The sequence below is a fragment of the Danio rerio genome, chromosome 7 (assembly GCF_052040795.2).
Source record: "Danio rerio strain M-AB ecotype USA chromosome 7, GRCz13ab, whole genome shotgun sequence".
In the NCBI taxonomy this organism is placed as follows: Eukaryota; Metazoa; Chordata; class Actinopteri; order Cypriniformes; family Danionidae; genus Danio; species Danio rerio.
The window spans coordinates 51,135,542-51,151,375 of NC_141027.1; the positions used below are offsets into that span (position 1 = coordinate 51,135,542).

General features: G+C 32.7%; 1 protein-coding gene across 2 annotated transcripts in view; it reads right to left on the reverse strand.

Annotated features, from left to right (window-relative positions):
• Positions 1-3,868: 3,868 nt before the first annotated feature.
• hsd17b12b (hydroxysteroid (17-beta) dehydrogenase 12b) overlaps positions 3,869-15,834 on the reverse strand; it is a 44,377-nt gene continuing 32,411 nt past the window's right edge. The window contains 4 exon segments of one of the 2 annotated variants that reach the window (NM_199613.1): positions 3,869-5,190; positions 8,984-9,133; positions 10,553-10,618; positions 13,292-13,373. In NM_199613.1, coding sequence (NP_955907.1) covers positions 5,083-5,190; positions 8,984-9,133; positions 10,553-10,618; positions 13,292-13,373 — 406 coding nt within the window. In that variant the 3' untranslated portion in view covers positions 3,869-5,082. 2 annotated transcript variants of the gene reach the window in all.

The window sequence follows — 15,834 nt, forward strand, 5'->3', positions numbered from 1 at the left end:
GTTAGTTTTTTACCCAGATATTGTAAAAGAATATATTTTAGAGCAGTAATCACAATACCGTGATACAGTGATATTTTTATCCAAGGTTATCATACCATCAGAATCTTATACCGACCCATGCCTAGTTCATAATAACTCAAAGTGTGACAAGCATGAATTTGCATTTTAATTATGCATTAGTAAATGTCGATCTATGATTAATAAATAATGTTAATACTTGATGTTAATGAATACATTAGCTAACATTAAAACTAATGCAACCATATTGTAAAGTGTGAGCACTATGACTTAGAATAGAAAATCCTAGTGTATAAAAAGAACAATGAACACTTCATTTGTATAAATCTTGATAATCTGAAACAATCGAGGACTCACGGCAACATTTTACTTTCAAAAATTTATTGCACAGAACATAAAAAGAATGTGAGACAAAAATAACAATCTTTCATATGCATCAGTGAGAAAACAGTCTTAAGTGAGATCTTGCCTTAGGCAAAATCATAACAGTGCTAAAGTGTCGCTTAGTAACACCACAGCTTTTCTAAGCCAGATGGACAGGCATGCAACACATTTCCAGTTTTAACATGCTACACCATTTTTAGTGCAGAAAATCAATAGAATCACATTTATACAGCTTAACAAGCAAACGGCCCACCCTTGGCTAGTATAAACAGTTCGGGATAGTCAGTCTGGCTTCACTATGAAGCATCTACCCTGACTTTTCCCTTAAAACAGTCCCCATACTGCACTGAATCTCAGTCTCTCATTCCATACAGGTTGAGCAGGAGGTCCAAACTGACCCTTCTTAACTCACTAACGTCCTTCTGTGCATCTGCGCAGACTCTCAAGTGACTTCAAGAATGATCGCTCAGCTTTGTCTTCCTCTACAGCGAAAAGTCCTTCCTCATCCACCTCCTCTGCGATCTTATCACAGCTGAATTCTCTCTTCCTCCTCAGGATGGATCGGGCCTTGTCACAGTCCAGAGTTCTGGACAATCCTGCGAGATGAGGGAACTCCTCCACTTCCAAAGGCATCCGGTGAACAGCCAAAGCATTCAAGTGACTCATTTCCACTGACATCCTGGTGAGAAGTTCGAACAAGTGAAGGTTTTCAAAAAAATTTCAGAGGAAAGTTCCAATCAGGCGAATCGGTCCTCTGAAAATCCACACTGGTAGAAGCAGATGAAGCTGAGAGAGAGAAGCTCTTGGGTGGGTTTGCTGCTGCTGTTGGGTCTCCTTCTCGAGTGTTGGTAACCCAGAGCTGCTGTGAGGCTTTATATAGGCCTTCTCTTCCCACTCACTCCTCACGGCTCCTCCTTCATCAAAAGTCTGTCACGCTTCCGACTTCCTTTCCTATCCTCCGGAATCACCCCCTCCACCAACTACAGCCGGCAACAAACAACGCATGCCATGCACAACAGGGAGGAGGCTGAGGGTTGAGGATTTGGCTCTCAGACACAACATGAGAGAGATCAAACACGTCTATCAGAGGAGATAGACGTGACACTGGGCAGATGGCCTTTTAAAATGGTGCTACAAAGCAAATTCACTCGTATTGAGGTTTAAAGAATGTGATTTTGCAACATTTGAATGTAAAGGGCAAGCGCATGGGATGGGCACAGATGGTCTTTGCCTACGGGGGAGAAATGTGGAGGCAAGAAAGGGCACGAGGGAAACTCTGGTCTGAAGCCTGCCGAGAACAGGACTCTGGAGGATCATTCTTAATGACTTTAATTAAGATAGAGTCATCTATTTGATTAGAACTTATTATGATAACAAAAAAGATATGGTTTAAAATATAAAAGAATAACAAATTGACTACAATTATTGGAACTATAATAGTGTGATTTATAAAGAAATTGACTTTCGAGCTAGTGAATTTGTCAACAAGACTGATGATACATTAAGTTATGATTCACATGGTAATTTTTTAAAGAACACTTCACGTTTTTGTAAAAAAGCTCCTTTTGTTTTCCAGTCAATCTTTGTACACAGAACTTGTAGAAGAGTAAAGCTTTAAATAATCTAATCTAATCTCTGTTCATTTTTGAGTGAGATGCTAATGGTCTAACTGGATTCAATGATATATGCCAAGTTAAGCTAAAAGTGCTGCTGCCAGACCCGGAGCTCAGCTGATTGGATTCAAAAAAAGGTAAAACTGAACAGTTTATTTCTAAGGGACTATTAAATACTTAATAAATTAAATACTAAATCAAATAAGGGACTATGAGCCTATTAAAAAAACATGGAGTCTGTCTTTAGGTCTAAACTAAAACAAAAAACTTTTTTTTTTTTTAATTATGAATGGTTTGTGAATCGCCAAAGTCAATCTCAGGAAATGGTTAGAGTCATCTTTTTGTCAACACTTGAGCTTCTTTTACTAATAATATGAATTACTGTATATTCTGCATTAAAAAAAAAAAAAAAAAAAAAAAAAGCTTCCTAACATGATCGATATTTTATTTTCATAAATAAAAATTAGATAATCATTTTCTGACTTTCTGAATAAAAATCTGCCAAATTATCAAATTTAAATGTAATGTAGTGTAATATTTATAAATAGCAATATTATTTTTTAATCACTTTCAAAAACATATTCCTGTCCAGCTGAGGAACAACAAAATCAAAAACCCAAAAACTAAGAAAAAAAGTCTTAACAGGTAAAATTGTAATATTATTTCACAATCTTAGAGTATGGTGCATTTTTAATCTAACAAATGCAGCCCAGTCTAGCATAAGAACATTTAAAAAAAAAAAAAAAAAAAAAGCTAAAACAGTTAAATTAAGAGTGTAGTTATTTTTTTTAAAAGCTGTCATTATTTTTTTTATTATAATGTATCTATTATTATTTTTATCTATTTGTTTATTTTTTGTGAATGTAAATGTTCGTAAAAGGCTTAATAAAAAACAGTAAAAAAATAATTAACAATTTTCATAATAAATTTCAATTGGTGACACTAGCTACATTTCCATCTACCTATTATTATGTGCATTTTGGATATACTCATTAAAAAACTGGTTGATGGAAACACCAAGATGTGCGTACATTTTGAAATTGCGCATAAAAATACACATGCGCATAACTGAGTAGGATAAACTTTTTATTCGATAAGAAAAGATGAGCATTAACTGCAATGGAAACACTTTTACTGAACAAATTCCAGTATGCGCATAAAAAAAGTTGTAATTTTGTTACAAGAGATCATGTGATTATAAAAATATGTGTGAATGGACAAACCAGCAGGCTGAGCACACTGTTAAACATCTAAAATGTTGTTTTGGTTATTCTAAAACATCTTAATCATTTAAGTATTAGTGTTATTATATTATTAATGACTTCCAGAATCAAGAGCGTCCGTTCTCCACTTTTCACGCCACCGTGTGTTCATTAAGTATCAGCATTGTCTTCTGAGGCAAAAGTCATCTATTAAATAACAAAGATATTGACGCGGCCTCTCGTACCGCAGCAGATTCCGTTTTTACTGTTGATATTTGGGGACAGCTAATCAGGAAGTGACTAATTTGTTCCCTTTGACTTGTTGGATGGAAAGGCTGCTTTATTCGCAAGTCTTTTATAAGGTAATACAGATTTGCACATAGTTGACTCAGTTGAGGCGGTTCATTCCGCTGTGGCGACCCCGGATTAATAAAGGGACTAAGCTGAAAAGAAAATGAATGAATGATTCAGTTGATTCGCGTTTTTGGCTGGAAACATAGCTGCTGATCACATGACTATTTTCATTGCAAGCATTTGTGTTCAAACAACATTTTTACCACAGACACCTGAATTATTATAATGTACCAATGCAAGATGGAAAAACAGCTCTCATTTAGTGCATCAAAAATCCAAACACAGCATCTAGAACCATTATTATTACATTTTTGTTTTTATTTGAAATGTATTAATTCAAACGCAGGCATGAGCATTACATTTAGTCTGCTGCTGGCTTTAGTAAAGTGATTCATACCAAAAGCTGAAAGTGCCGATCAGCGCTCTGGAGTTGAAAAGAAATGTTTTTGGAGAAAATACTGCATTATCACTGACCAGATAATAACAGAACCACAGCCTTAGTTTTCAAATGAAATGTTTTCAGAATTTAAATTTGCTTTCAGTGGCCAGCAGTACCAGTATTACAAAAGTTAACCGTACAACACACACACACACAAACCTTCCACAACAACGTTAGTGCATTAGAATCGCATCATCTTTTTTTAAAGATGAAAAATGCATAGAGCCATCTGTGATGGGCAGGAAAATAGTTCATGTAGTGCACTTAGTTTGCAGGCAACTGACAAGTCAAACAAACAAAAAGCAAATGAAGAGTTCCGATGCAAAAACCTCTAAATGCCATCTGAAATTTTCTTCTGAAATGAGCATTTTTATCAGGTTTTTAGTAATATCCTTTTTGTGGCAAAGAAAAAGTCCTTTTAATGGTCTTCAAAGTGAAATATCTCAACATATACAAAGGAGTCTGAGAAAAATGTTCATTTTTGATGGAAATTTCATATGGCAATTAAAGGTTTTTGCATCTGAACTCTTCAAAGATAAACCAAGTTTATAAGTGCATCATTTCAGATATACTTTTTAAATGATTGCAGGCAGCCTAGCAAATTTGATTCATATCAGTCATAAATATTCTCAAATTGAATGGACATTACGGAAATAGACTTTTCATTTAAGCTGAGAAGATCTTGCTCACTATTCATGCCCATCAGAACACTATTATCAAAAAATTACTTTCTCAATCTAAACATTACAAGAAAACAACAACAAACTATACCAATCAATCTGGTTTAGTGACTGTTAGGATACAACTCAGAGCTAATAAGAACCGTTGGTCACCATTGGCTGTTGAAGCAAATCATGTTTTGTTAGCTACGACTCAACACACCACTGTAGTGCTTGGAAAAAACAACACACTGCTTGATTCGTAGAGTCTCCAACAGAATTATCAGGAGCAGTTCGGTGAGACTGCTCTTGGCCCCAACAGCAAAGAGGCAGAGAGATTTTTATTTTTTTTGGTTCGTTCCTTTTCTTTACACCGTCCCTTTACCCCTCTGTGTGTGTCCTTTTGTCTATCTCTAACCTTGTTTCTGTTTCTTCAGATAGCGTGCTCGCTGGGACAACCCCATGCCCATAACATATTTGTTGAGCAGCTTTGCAGGAAGCAGAGAAGCAGTCACCCAGCCCTGCAGAAATCACAGACACTTGTTACACTTTAAAAATTCAGAAGAAAAAAAAACTATTCACTTTACACTGTAGTTTACATCATATACAAGCTGTCATCATTACAGATTGCATTTAAAAATTACATTTGGAGTAGTTTTTTTTGTGCTGGGCAAAAATGTATCACAATAATTCACATCCAAAATAAAAGCTTGTTTTTCCATAATTTAAGAGTGTACTGTATATATTTAACACATACAGTTGAAGACAGAATTATTAGCCCCGCTGTTAATTTTTCTCTGATTTATGTTTAATATAGAGCAGAGTTTCTCAACACATTTCTAATCATTATAGTTTTAATAACTCATTTCCAATAACTGATTTATTTTATCTTTGCCATGATGACAGTAAATAATATTTAACTAGATATTTTTCAAGACACTTCTATAGAGCTTAAAGTGACATTTAAAGGCTTAACTAGGTTAATTAGGTTAACTAGGCAGGTTAGGGTAATTAGGCAAGTTATTGTATAATGATGGTTTGTTCAGTGGGCAATTGAAAAGCTATATAGCTTAAAAGGGCTAATAATTTTTATCTTAAAATGATTTTAAATATTAAAAACTGCTTTTATTCTAGCTGAAAAAAAAATCTCCAGAAGTAAAAATATTATCAAACATACTGTGAAAATTCCCTTGCTCTGTTACATATAAAATAACATATAATATTATTACATTAATTATATTTAATTTAATGTAATATAATAATATTACATTATATTAAAATAATATAATATTAAAAATATAAAAAATAATAATAAACCATAGGGGGTCTAATAATTCTGACTTCAACTCTATATATATAAATACACATATTCATGCATACATCTGAAGTGTTTATTTATGTTTAGATATAAATGATATAAATTAGACATATATGATTTAAATTATAAATAATATGTGTACATGTAACAAAACAGTGTTTCTATGCATGTTTATAGCATTTAAAAATAAATAGATATAATACACACACACATATTGTGCAAAAACACACTTTTATTTTGGACGCAATTAATTATGATTAATCTCTGACCATCATTATTAAAAAAAACGTAAATATAAATTATGCTTTTCAATAACTATTTTTTTTAAATTCAGCATGAACAATGAGAATCCTTAAAACAACCTTAAGTGTGTTTTGTTTTAAGAAAACAGCCATTGATTTGTGTTTGATTTTTATTTTGATTTGTTTACATTAATTTATTATTCATTTAATTATTTTACTCAATCATTTGATCATTAGTAATTTATATAATTATCTTTATATCATTTTAATGATCTTTAATTAATGATTTGATAATTGTCATTTTATTGTTTTTATATTCAATTATTACTATTTTCCTACAATTTTTGCTTCATTATTATTACATTTTTTCCATATTGTTATAATCTTATGACTATGTGGATTCAAGTGAAACTTGTTTTCAAGAGTAAGAGATAAGAGAATGTCTCTATTTGAAGGTCTGTATTGTCACTGGATAATGTTGCGAAGCTATAATTTTCCATTGCTGTCGCTTGTGATATAATAACACTTGTTAGATTTATTGTGGTCAGACAAAGTCTGAGCATTGAATCATACGCAACTAAGATTATTCAATGAACTTAGCGCTTTCTTTATCATTATGACTTCGTCTCTTTCTTCTGCTCCTCTCTAGCTTTCTCAGTCAACTCCTTTATTGATAGGAGATTTTTATTCAATTGAAGACTGGTTAACAGGTTTGGGTATTGGGCAGCTCCCCTGGCTTGTTGTCAGGACAACCAGAGAATCAGACCTTTTCTGACAGAATCTGGCCTCCGGGGATAGATCTTATTTACCTGGCGTGAAGAGTGTGATCTAATAAACAAGTATGCGCTAAACAGCGAGTTCAACCCAAAATAAAACAAAATATACATAATTTACTCATACTCATATTGTTCTAAATCCATATGAAATGTTTTCATCTGAGGAACACAAATTAGTAACAGAATATTAAAAAAAAAAAAAAAAATGCCTATTAAAGGTTTAGTATATTTAGCCATAAAGCTTCAAAAAGATCAAAATATAAATGCATGTGCTCTGAAGAAACAAAATTATATGATGAATAGACATTTGAAGCCTTATTCACATAAAGAACATGGATCAGTGAACCGTGTTGGCAGCATTTAAATGTGTTCATGGACATTCAAGCATGCTGGGACCAGTGAGGTTTGTTCTTGTAGATGGAGCATGTACAGTTGATCTTCAGTTGATGTTCACTGATCAATGTTCATATGCAGATAAAAGCCAAAAGATAGATGAAAGTCTTATGGTTTGGAAGGACACAACGAGGAGTGAATGCATTTCCTGTGTAACAAAACATTTAAATTTTAAGTAAAATTCCTCAGTACCGAATGAAAGGATCAGTCAAATTAAATTTGCTAATGCTAAAAATCGAACTATTATCGTTGTCACACTTTCTTTTACGGTAGAACTTTATTAAGAACAAACAATTAACTAAGACATTTTGGCTCACTAACCTACTAATTTGCTGCTTATTAATAGTTCTTTAAGTAGTGTGTTAATGTATAATTAGGGATATCGAATAAGATAATAAGATAATACTAATAAACAGCCAATATTTTTTATAATTTACAGGCAATCAGCCAGCAGTTAGTAGTGGGAATCTATTCTTAAACTAAACTACGTTGTGGCTTTTCTCTTAGTCACATTTGTACACAGAGTTTTACTAATATCTAAAGAGCACCTATGGTGAAAATCAACTTTTGTAAGCTGTTTGAACAGAACTGTGTGTAGATATAGTGTGTCCACAATCATATTAAAGTGATATAACTCAAGTCTTTTTTTTTTTTTTTTTCCTGACGTTAAAATAGGACCCAAATCCCAGTGATTTTGACGCCTACCGCAACATCACGTAGGAGTATGGTTTTCCCCGCCCACTGAATTGATTGACAGAAGCCATGTTTCCATAATAACACGTGCACGTGTCCACAGAACATTTTTTTTTAACTCTCCGTGATTTTTGTTAGTTTTATACATTTAAAATGTTTTTAAACAGAGCATGTTTGTAAAGACAGTAAAATCACTGTAATTCTTAACGGCTATATACAGACACATTCTGAAGACACCAAAGGCTTATCTTACATCTTGTAAAAGGAGTAAAATAGGTGCCCTTTAAGTGAATAAACATACTTCACAAATTATTTATGTATATTTTGAGGCCATATCAGCAGCATAGGCTATATTCAAGGCAACACTTGTAGTAAATATATCATTTGCAATCATAACGGTCTCTTAATCATTCATTGTACAAAAAAATACACAACACACTCAAATTAAAACAACTTACATGACCCTTTATCAATGATAAATACTCTAAAATCTCTCCAGAAGACACCTTTTTAAACATTTCCCTTAAAATATCTCCTGAATAATAAAAAAAAATGTCTAATATCACTTAAAAACAGACCTTCTAGTAAAATATAACTCACAAATTAAAATCCAAAAAAACTAGTAAGTGTGTTATGAATGACCCAACATTGTGAATTTTCACCAGCACATGGCAGGTTGGCAGGTGTTCATTTTTAAACCCTGAACTTAATAATATTTCTAATTATCACAGTCGTATTGTGTTATCGATTAAGAACGCATGTTATTTGACCCAACATAGAAGTATTTTCTCAAAAATGTTCTCTTATTGACCCCACACTTTTGATCTAGCAAATTCTCTCTAGACCTGGAAACTACTGTAATTTGTTAAAGGTTTTTTAAAAAGGGTCTCACCATAATGGCATGAGGAAGGTATCCGTTGGACTGAGTCTGCAGGCCTATAGTGCTCAGCTGGGCTTTTACATAGCGTTCTGGAGTGGGAATGTCAAGAGTGGGCTTCCTGATCTTGCTCAGCTTGGTGGTCACATAAAATGGCAGCACACTCTTAAAAATAGAGAAAAGAAAAAAAGAAACAAGACATTTTATAATTATAATAAATCAGAGTGACCAAAATGTATTGTCACCGGTAAAAAACAGAGACTCTAAAGGCTCATTTCCACTGAGTAGAATGATACTGTATGATTCGGTACTCTTTTAAGGCCGTTTCCACTGTCAAAAGGTACATAAAAACAAATCATACTGTACCAACTTTTGGCTACTCTTTGCAAAAACAAACAAGGAAGCAAATTTTTACAGCAAACATAAACAAACTGCCATGTATAACTATTATCATTACCTACTGGACTATTATGAACTCAGAATGACGGAATAACTCTCTAACAGATGCTTTATGTGCTAGCGAAGATTAAAGATGCAGATGAGAGGTTTGCACTGACTGTGGGCTATGTTGCGTGTTGTTTTTGAACCCAAATAAGGACTAAATGTATGTTGTGTGTAGGTTTTCTGTAATTGGTAACATATCGGTGACTGTACGGAGCTGTATGTGTTCCTATATGTTGCATTTATTCATTTATTTTAATAATCGCAGAAGTTACAGTAGGCTATTTCGCATCACTGATCTACAGTTATAATCAAACCATGTTCATAAAAAGGTTACTGATGAACATTTATACACAAGTTTTTAAAAAACTTACAGCATATATCTGTTTTGTGAGAAGTGCATCTCATAGGATATGTGACTGACCCGTACAGCTTTACTGTTGACATTTTCTCGAGCGAAACTGACATTGACCCTGGTGTACCATTGGTACCCTTTTAGCAGTGAAAACGCAAGCCTGATGAAGGTGACCTGTACCGTACCATACTATACCACTGTACCATACTGTGGAAAAGGGCCAAAAACAATATTTGTGAGGCTAGACCACAAGAAAAAGTCTTATATTGTATGGGAATATTGGTGGGAATAGCCCAGAATACACTATGGGTCAAAACCATACCATTTTTTCTTTTATGCCAAAAATCATTCGAATATTAATTAAATATCGTGTTCTATGAAGACATTTAGTAAATTTCTTACTATAATTACATAAAAGCTCAATTTCTGATTCCTAATATGCATTGCTAAGAATGTTATTTGCACAGTTTTAAAGATGGTTTTCTTCAATATTTGGATTTTATTTTTTTAAATGCTCAAGATTCTAGATATTCAGCTGCATCTCGGCCAAACATTTTATATACTAGCTAAGTATAAATCAATTGAAAATAAATGTATTCAGTTTTTTAGATAATGCAGATCTCAATTTTAAAAAAACATAAAAAGTTTTTAAAAACTTGTGTCGTCCAGGATCACATACATCTCAAATGCAAGTCTATTTAAAAGCATATTTTCATTTTTGTCATGTCATTTACTAGCAACATAATATAACAATATCTTAATCTTCTAACTCTTTAATATTTCCTCACCTGAATAATGATCCCTTTGCTTTTGTATTCAGCATCAAGTCCTCGGGAGAAGAAGTCCACAAAGGCCTGGAGAAGTGAGAATAATTAGGTAACATGTCTTTGAGCATTATGAAAGTGACAAACTCATTAAACTTCAAAGAAGCCAAAACTACAAGATGATGCTTTATTTTAATATCAACAATATGCTGAAATGTGTTACCTGCATGATACATACAGCTATTAGTTGTTTATGTATATTTAGAAGATACACTTTTGCAAACTGAAGACAAATGGTACAAATATTCACTAATGTTGGAGAAAATATGATGCATTAACTGTAGGGGGTGTAAACTTGTGCAAGAGACAATGATTTGTAAATATTACTGGTTTTGTTTAAAGTTTATTTCTATTTAATACTGTCCTTCAGAAAAATATATTAAATATTAGATTACAAACAGTTTATAATTTACCATGATCATCCAAATTAGAAAGCTTACAACTCAAACTGTTAAAGTGTTGTGTTACTTTCTAAAATAGTAGTGAACAGTTTCCGTTTTAGTAAGAGTTGTGTTTGAGTTTCTCAGTTGTCCTCAATGTGAAAACACTGCAGAAGATGTTTTTCTTGTCCAAATTTTAAAAAATTCCTAATTCAAGCCTAAACTTAGTGAGTAAATCCTTTACTATCCTTTGGCAGATTATTTTGGTTGTTCACTTAAATTTGACTAAAATGTCTAAAAACAAAAGATTTAGAAGATTGGACTATTTGGACTAGAAACAAAATAAATCTCTAAGTAAAACAAGCATTTTTACAGGCGAAGTTGGATCTCTGTATTACATGGTCAGTAGTCACTGCTGAAAAGGTCAAATGTACAAAAGATGCTAGAAAAAGGGAATCTACAGCATCTGTAGAGTTTTTCTGATGAAAAACTGTGGTCACACTTTACAAAAAGGTTCATTAGTTAATGTTAATTAATGCATTTACTAACATGAACAAATAATCAACAATACATCTACTACAGTATTTGTTCATGTTAGTTAACGTTAGTTAATGAAAATACAGTAGTTCATTGTTAGTTCATGTTAACTCATGGTGCATTAATTAGTATTAACAAGCATGGACTTGGATGTCAATAATGCATTAGTAAAGATTCAATTATGCTTAATAAATGCTGTACATGTGTTGTTCATGTTTAGTTCATGTTAGTAAATGCATTAACTGATGAACCTTATTGTAAAGTGTTACCAAAACTGTCAGTTTAACTGCTCAGGTTAACCAAGAGACATATGAACATCCAGCATGCACACGGAGACAATTACAGGTGCAGACACAAAATAATTGTGGATCATGCAAGTAAGAAAATTCAGTGTGTAAACGTTTGAAAGAATTGTTTCTTAAAAAAATTCAGTTATTTTTTTTTTGTCTGCGACATAAGGCACACATCTATTATGTAAAGTAGCGTATGCAGGACATATTAAGCACTTTTTATATAATTTGTGCAACATGCATATTTTCTCTGATTTGGTTACAATTTTGTTACATTTACCTTATTTATTAGGGGTATGTATACTGTTTCTATGAACTTATAATGATTTTATCACAATTATGGCCTTTCTGTCCATCAGAACTGCAAGATTAATAGCTCACAACAGTGGGATATTATGTCCTTTTAATCCAGTGCACAGCATAACTGAATACACCCTTCTAAAAATACATTTTTATCCATTTCTCAGTAAATAAAGACAACATACACTCACTTTATTAGGTATACTTGTCCAACTGCTCATTACTGCAAATTTATGTTTAGCCAATCACATGGCAGAAACTCAATGCATATAGACATGGTCAAGACTTTTGTGAGTATTTCAGAAACTACTGATCTACTGGGATTTTCACGCACAACCATCTCTAGGGTTTACAGAGTATGGTCAAAAAAAGAAACCAGACTGGTTTCAGCTGATGGTAAGTCAACAGTATCTCAAATAACCACTCGTTACTTCCGAAGTACGCAGAAGAGCATCTGGTGAAGTGATCTGGGGGATATTTTCTTGACACACTTTGGCCTATTAGTACAAACTGAGCATTGTGTCAATGTCACAGACTTCCTGAGTATTGTTGCTGACCATGTCCATCCCTTTATGACCCAGTGTGCCCATCTTCAGATGGCTACTTCCAGCAGGATAATGCGCCATGTCATACTGCACAAATCATCTCAGACTGGTTTCTTGAACATGACAATGAGTTCACTGTACTCAAATGGTCTCCACAGTCACCAGATCTCAATTCAATAGAGCACCTTTGTGATGTGGTCTATGGAAGACTAAAGGAGGTCCAACCCAGTAATAGTAAGGTGTACCTAATAAAGTGGCCGGTGAGTGTATTTTAATATAAATATTTTTTTTCTTTACTACCATAATTACATTTTTCCATAACATATTAATTTGAGTGTTTTTGTTTTTTCACAATGATCATGTTATTTTGTTAGAATATTTCCAGTTTTGGCTTTGGTACCAACTAATTTAATGCATATATAGATATACTGTAAGTACTTGTATAACATGCCATAGAAGTATTACATTTAAGAGAGAAGTCTGCAAGGGATGTATTCATTTATTCTGCACACTATATATATTTTCTTTCTCAATGACAGAAACAAGCTTCCACAACATCTTCTGAGACCATTAACAACAAAAGACAACACTTTTCTCAAAGATTTTCAAGACATTAAAACACGAGGAAAAATAACAGGAAAATTGACTTGCCTTTGTGGAAGAGTAGAGAGTGAGGAGGGGAACTGGGTACATGCCACTCGCAGAGGCAACATTCAATATCACTCCTTTAGACCTGAAAAGAGTCAGAGACCCATTAATGTTCGAACTTTCGCAGAACTGCACGTAAGCACGATCAAAAAAAAAAAAAAAAGACAACAGTGCTTAAAACGTCCCATCTATTCATTCCATTTTCACTTGACTCTTTGGACAGCATAGAATTATCCCTTCTATCACACAGGTACCTGCTAATGGATTCTTGCATCCCTGTTGCTATGGCTACCGGTGCCCATGCCAGTATACATACAGTGTTGCATTATGTACAAGTGCACACCAGACTCAAAGGCTCCACATGGGAGGAGCTACAGGTACTTTAATATTGCCTTTTATTCGCCAAACTAATAAATGTTTTAAGTATTTATTAAGACTTCCATTTTTCATTCAATTTCAGTTTGACAGTCTCTGCCACAAGAAATAATCGTAGCACTTTAGTTTAATTAGCAATTCACACCATTTACTACTGGCTTATTAACTGACTATTATTAATGTATTAATTATTAAGAATTATGATTTTATTTTACATCCCTAATCCTACTTAATATCTAAACCCAACATCTGTATCTAAAATATGATTTGACAAAAAGTCACACAACAAATGTTTTTTGGTTACTTTAACTTATTTTATTAAGTTAATAAGTTTAACTTTATATTTTAGTCAGTTTGACTAATGTAAGTAGAGATGACTAGAATATTTGATTTGATTCAACTAAAGATAAAGCAGTATGATTTTTTTACAGTAAAACCATTAATAAGGAGCTAATTGGTAGTTGGAGCTAAAAGTGTTAGTTAATGGTTAGTTAATGATTAGTTAATAGTGCGAATTGTACATTAAAAATAAAGTGCGACTGAAATAACACTTCACAATTAGATTGTAATAATTAACAATGTATTTTTTTACTAAAATGAAAAAATATATATAAACAAACAAAACATTTCTTACAGTATGTATTCATCTTTGTTAACATTAGTTCAAGGAAATAAAGCTGTTCATTCATGTTAACTCACAGTGCGTTAATAAATGTCATTACTTGGCTATCTGGAATAATTAATTAGACAGCAGCGACATGCCAAGGTATGTTATTTCAAGATAACAAACGTTGAAACTAATAACAGAGCTCATCCGGGCACTTCAAGTCATCTTGACTGTTAGTGAATGCATTCACATCTATATTCTTGCATGCGTGTCTGTCACACCACTGTTTGACTGTTTGGCGCCATCTTGTGACTGAATAATACGCATGTAAATGTTTGCTCCATTCATTTTCAGCTTTGTCTTTAATTAAAGAACTAATGAACTATTATGGCTCACAAAAATGTTTTATGTTTAATTTTTATGCTTTGTGGTGTAAAATACAGGCGGTTGTTTATGCGGAATCCCTTAAGCATGACTTTAACATTTTATAAATGTATCAGTAAAACTATGATTAACAAATGATGCACAACCATAGTTCATTGTTAGTTCATGTTTGTAAATACATTAACCAAAATTAACTAATGAAACCTAATTGTAAAGTCCGACTGCTTATCAGTATGAACTCACAATACAACAGAACTAAATATTTAAAATGGTCTATTTCGAAATTTTCTATGACTTTCTGGAGAGTCTAGATCAGGGGTGTCAAACTCAATTCCTGGAGGGCCGAAGCCCTGCACAGTTTAGTTCAAACCCTGCTCCAACACACTTACCTGTAGGTTTCAAACAAGCCTGAAGGACTCAATTAGTTTGATCAGGTGTGTTTAATTAGGGTTGGAACTAAACTGTGCAGAGCTGCGGTCCTTTTGGAACTGAGTTTGACACCTGAGGTCTAGATGGTGTTTGTTTGAACAGCTGGACACTGAAAATATACAGATTAGACAAATATGTTATTGATGTATTATGTAATGTTTTTTCTTCTTTCTTTTAAAGTGTATTATGTTATTTTGAGGTTATATATTATTCTTGTATTTCTTTTTTTTCTTTTGCTTAAGTGGAAACTTACACTACCAGTGAAAGGTTTGGGGTCAGTATGCTTTGTAAATGTTTTCAAATCAGCTTCTCACCAAGGGTGCATTTATTCAATCAAAACTACATTACACATTGTAAAATTGTGAAATGTTATTGCACTGTAAAATAACTGTTCAAAAGTAGTTTATCATTAAATTCAATAATTTATTCCAGTGATTTTAATGATGAATTTTCAGCTTCATGACTTCAGTCTTCAGTCACATGATCCTTCAGAAATCAGTAATTAATTATTATTGTTTTTGTTGTTGTGGTTATTATTATTATTAATGTAATGGTAATAAAAGCAATGATGACTGAAGTAATTTCATTTAAAAACTACATTCAAAAAGTAATAAATAAATATTTGACAAGTATTTAAGTATTTAACAATTTAACATTTTTTTTACATTCAATAAATGCCACCTTGATGAACCGAATAATTTTCTTAAAAAAAAAAAATAATAAAAAAATAAATAAAAACATTAAAAAAAAA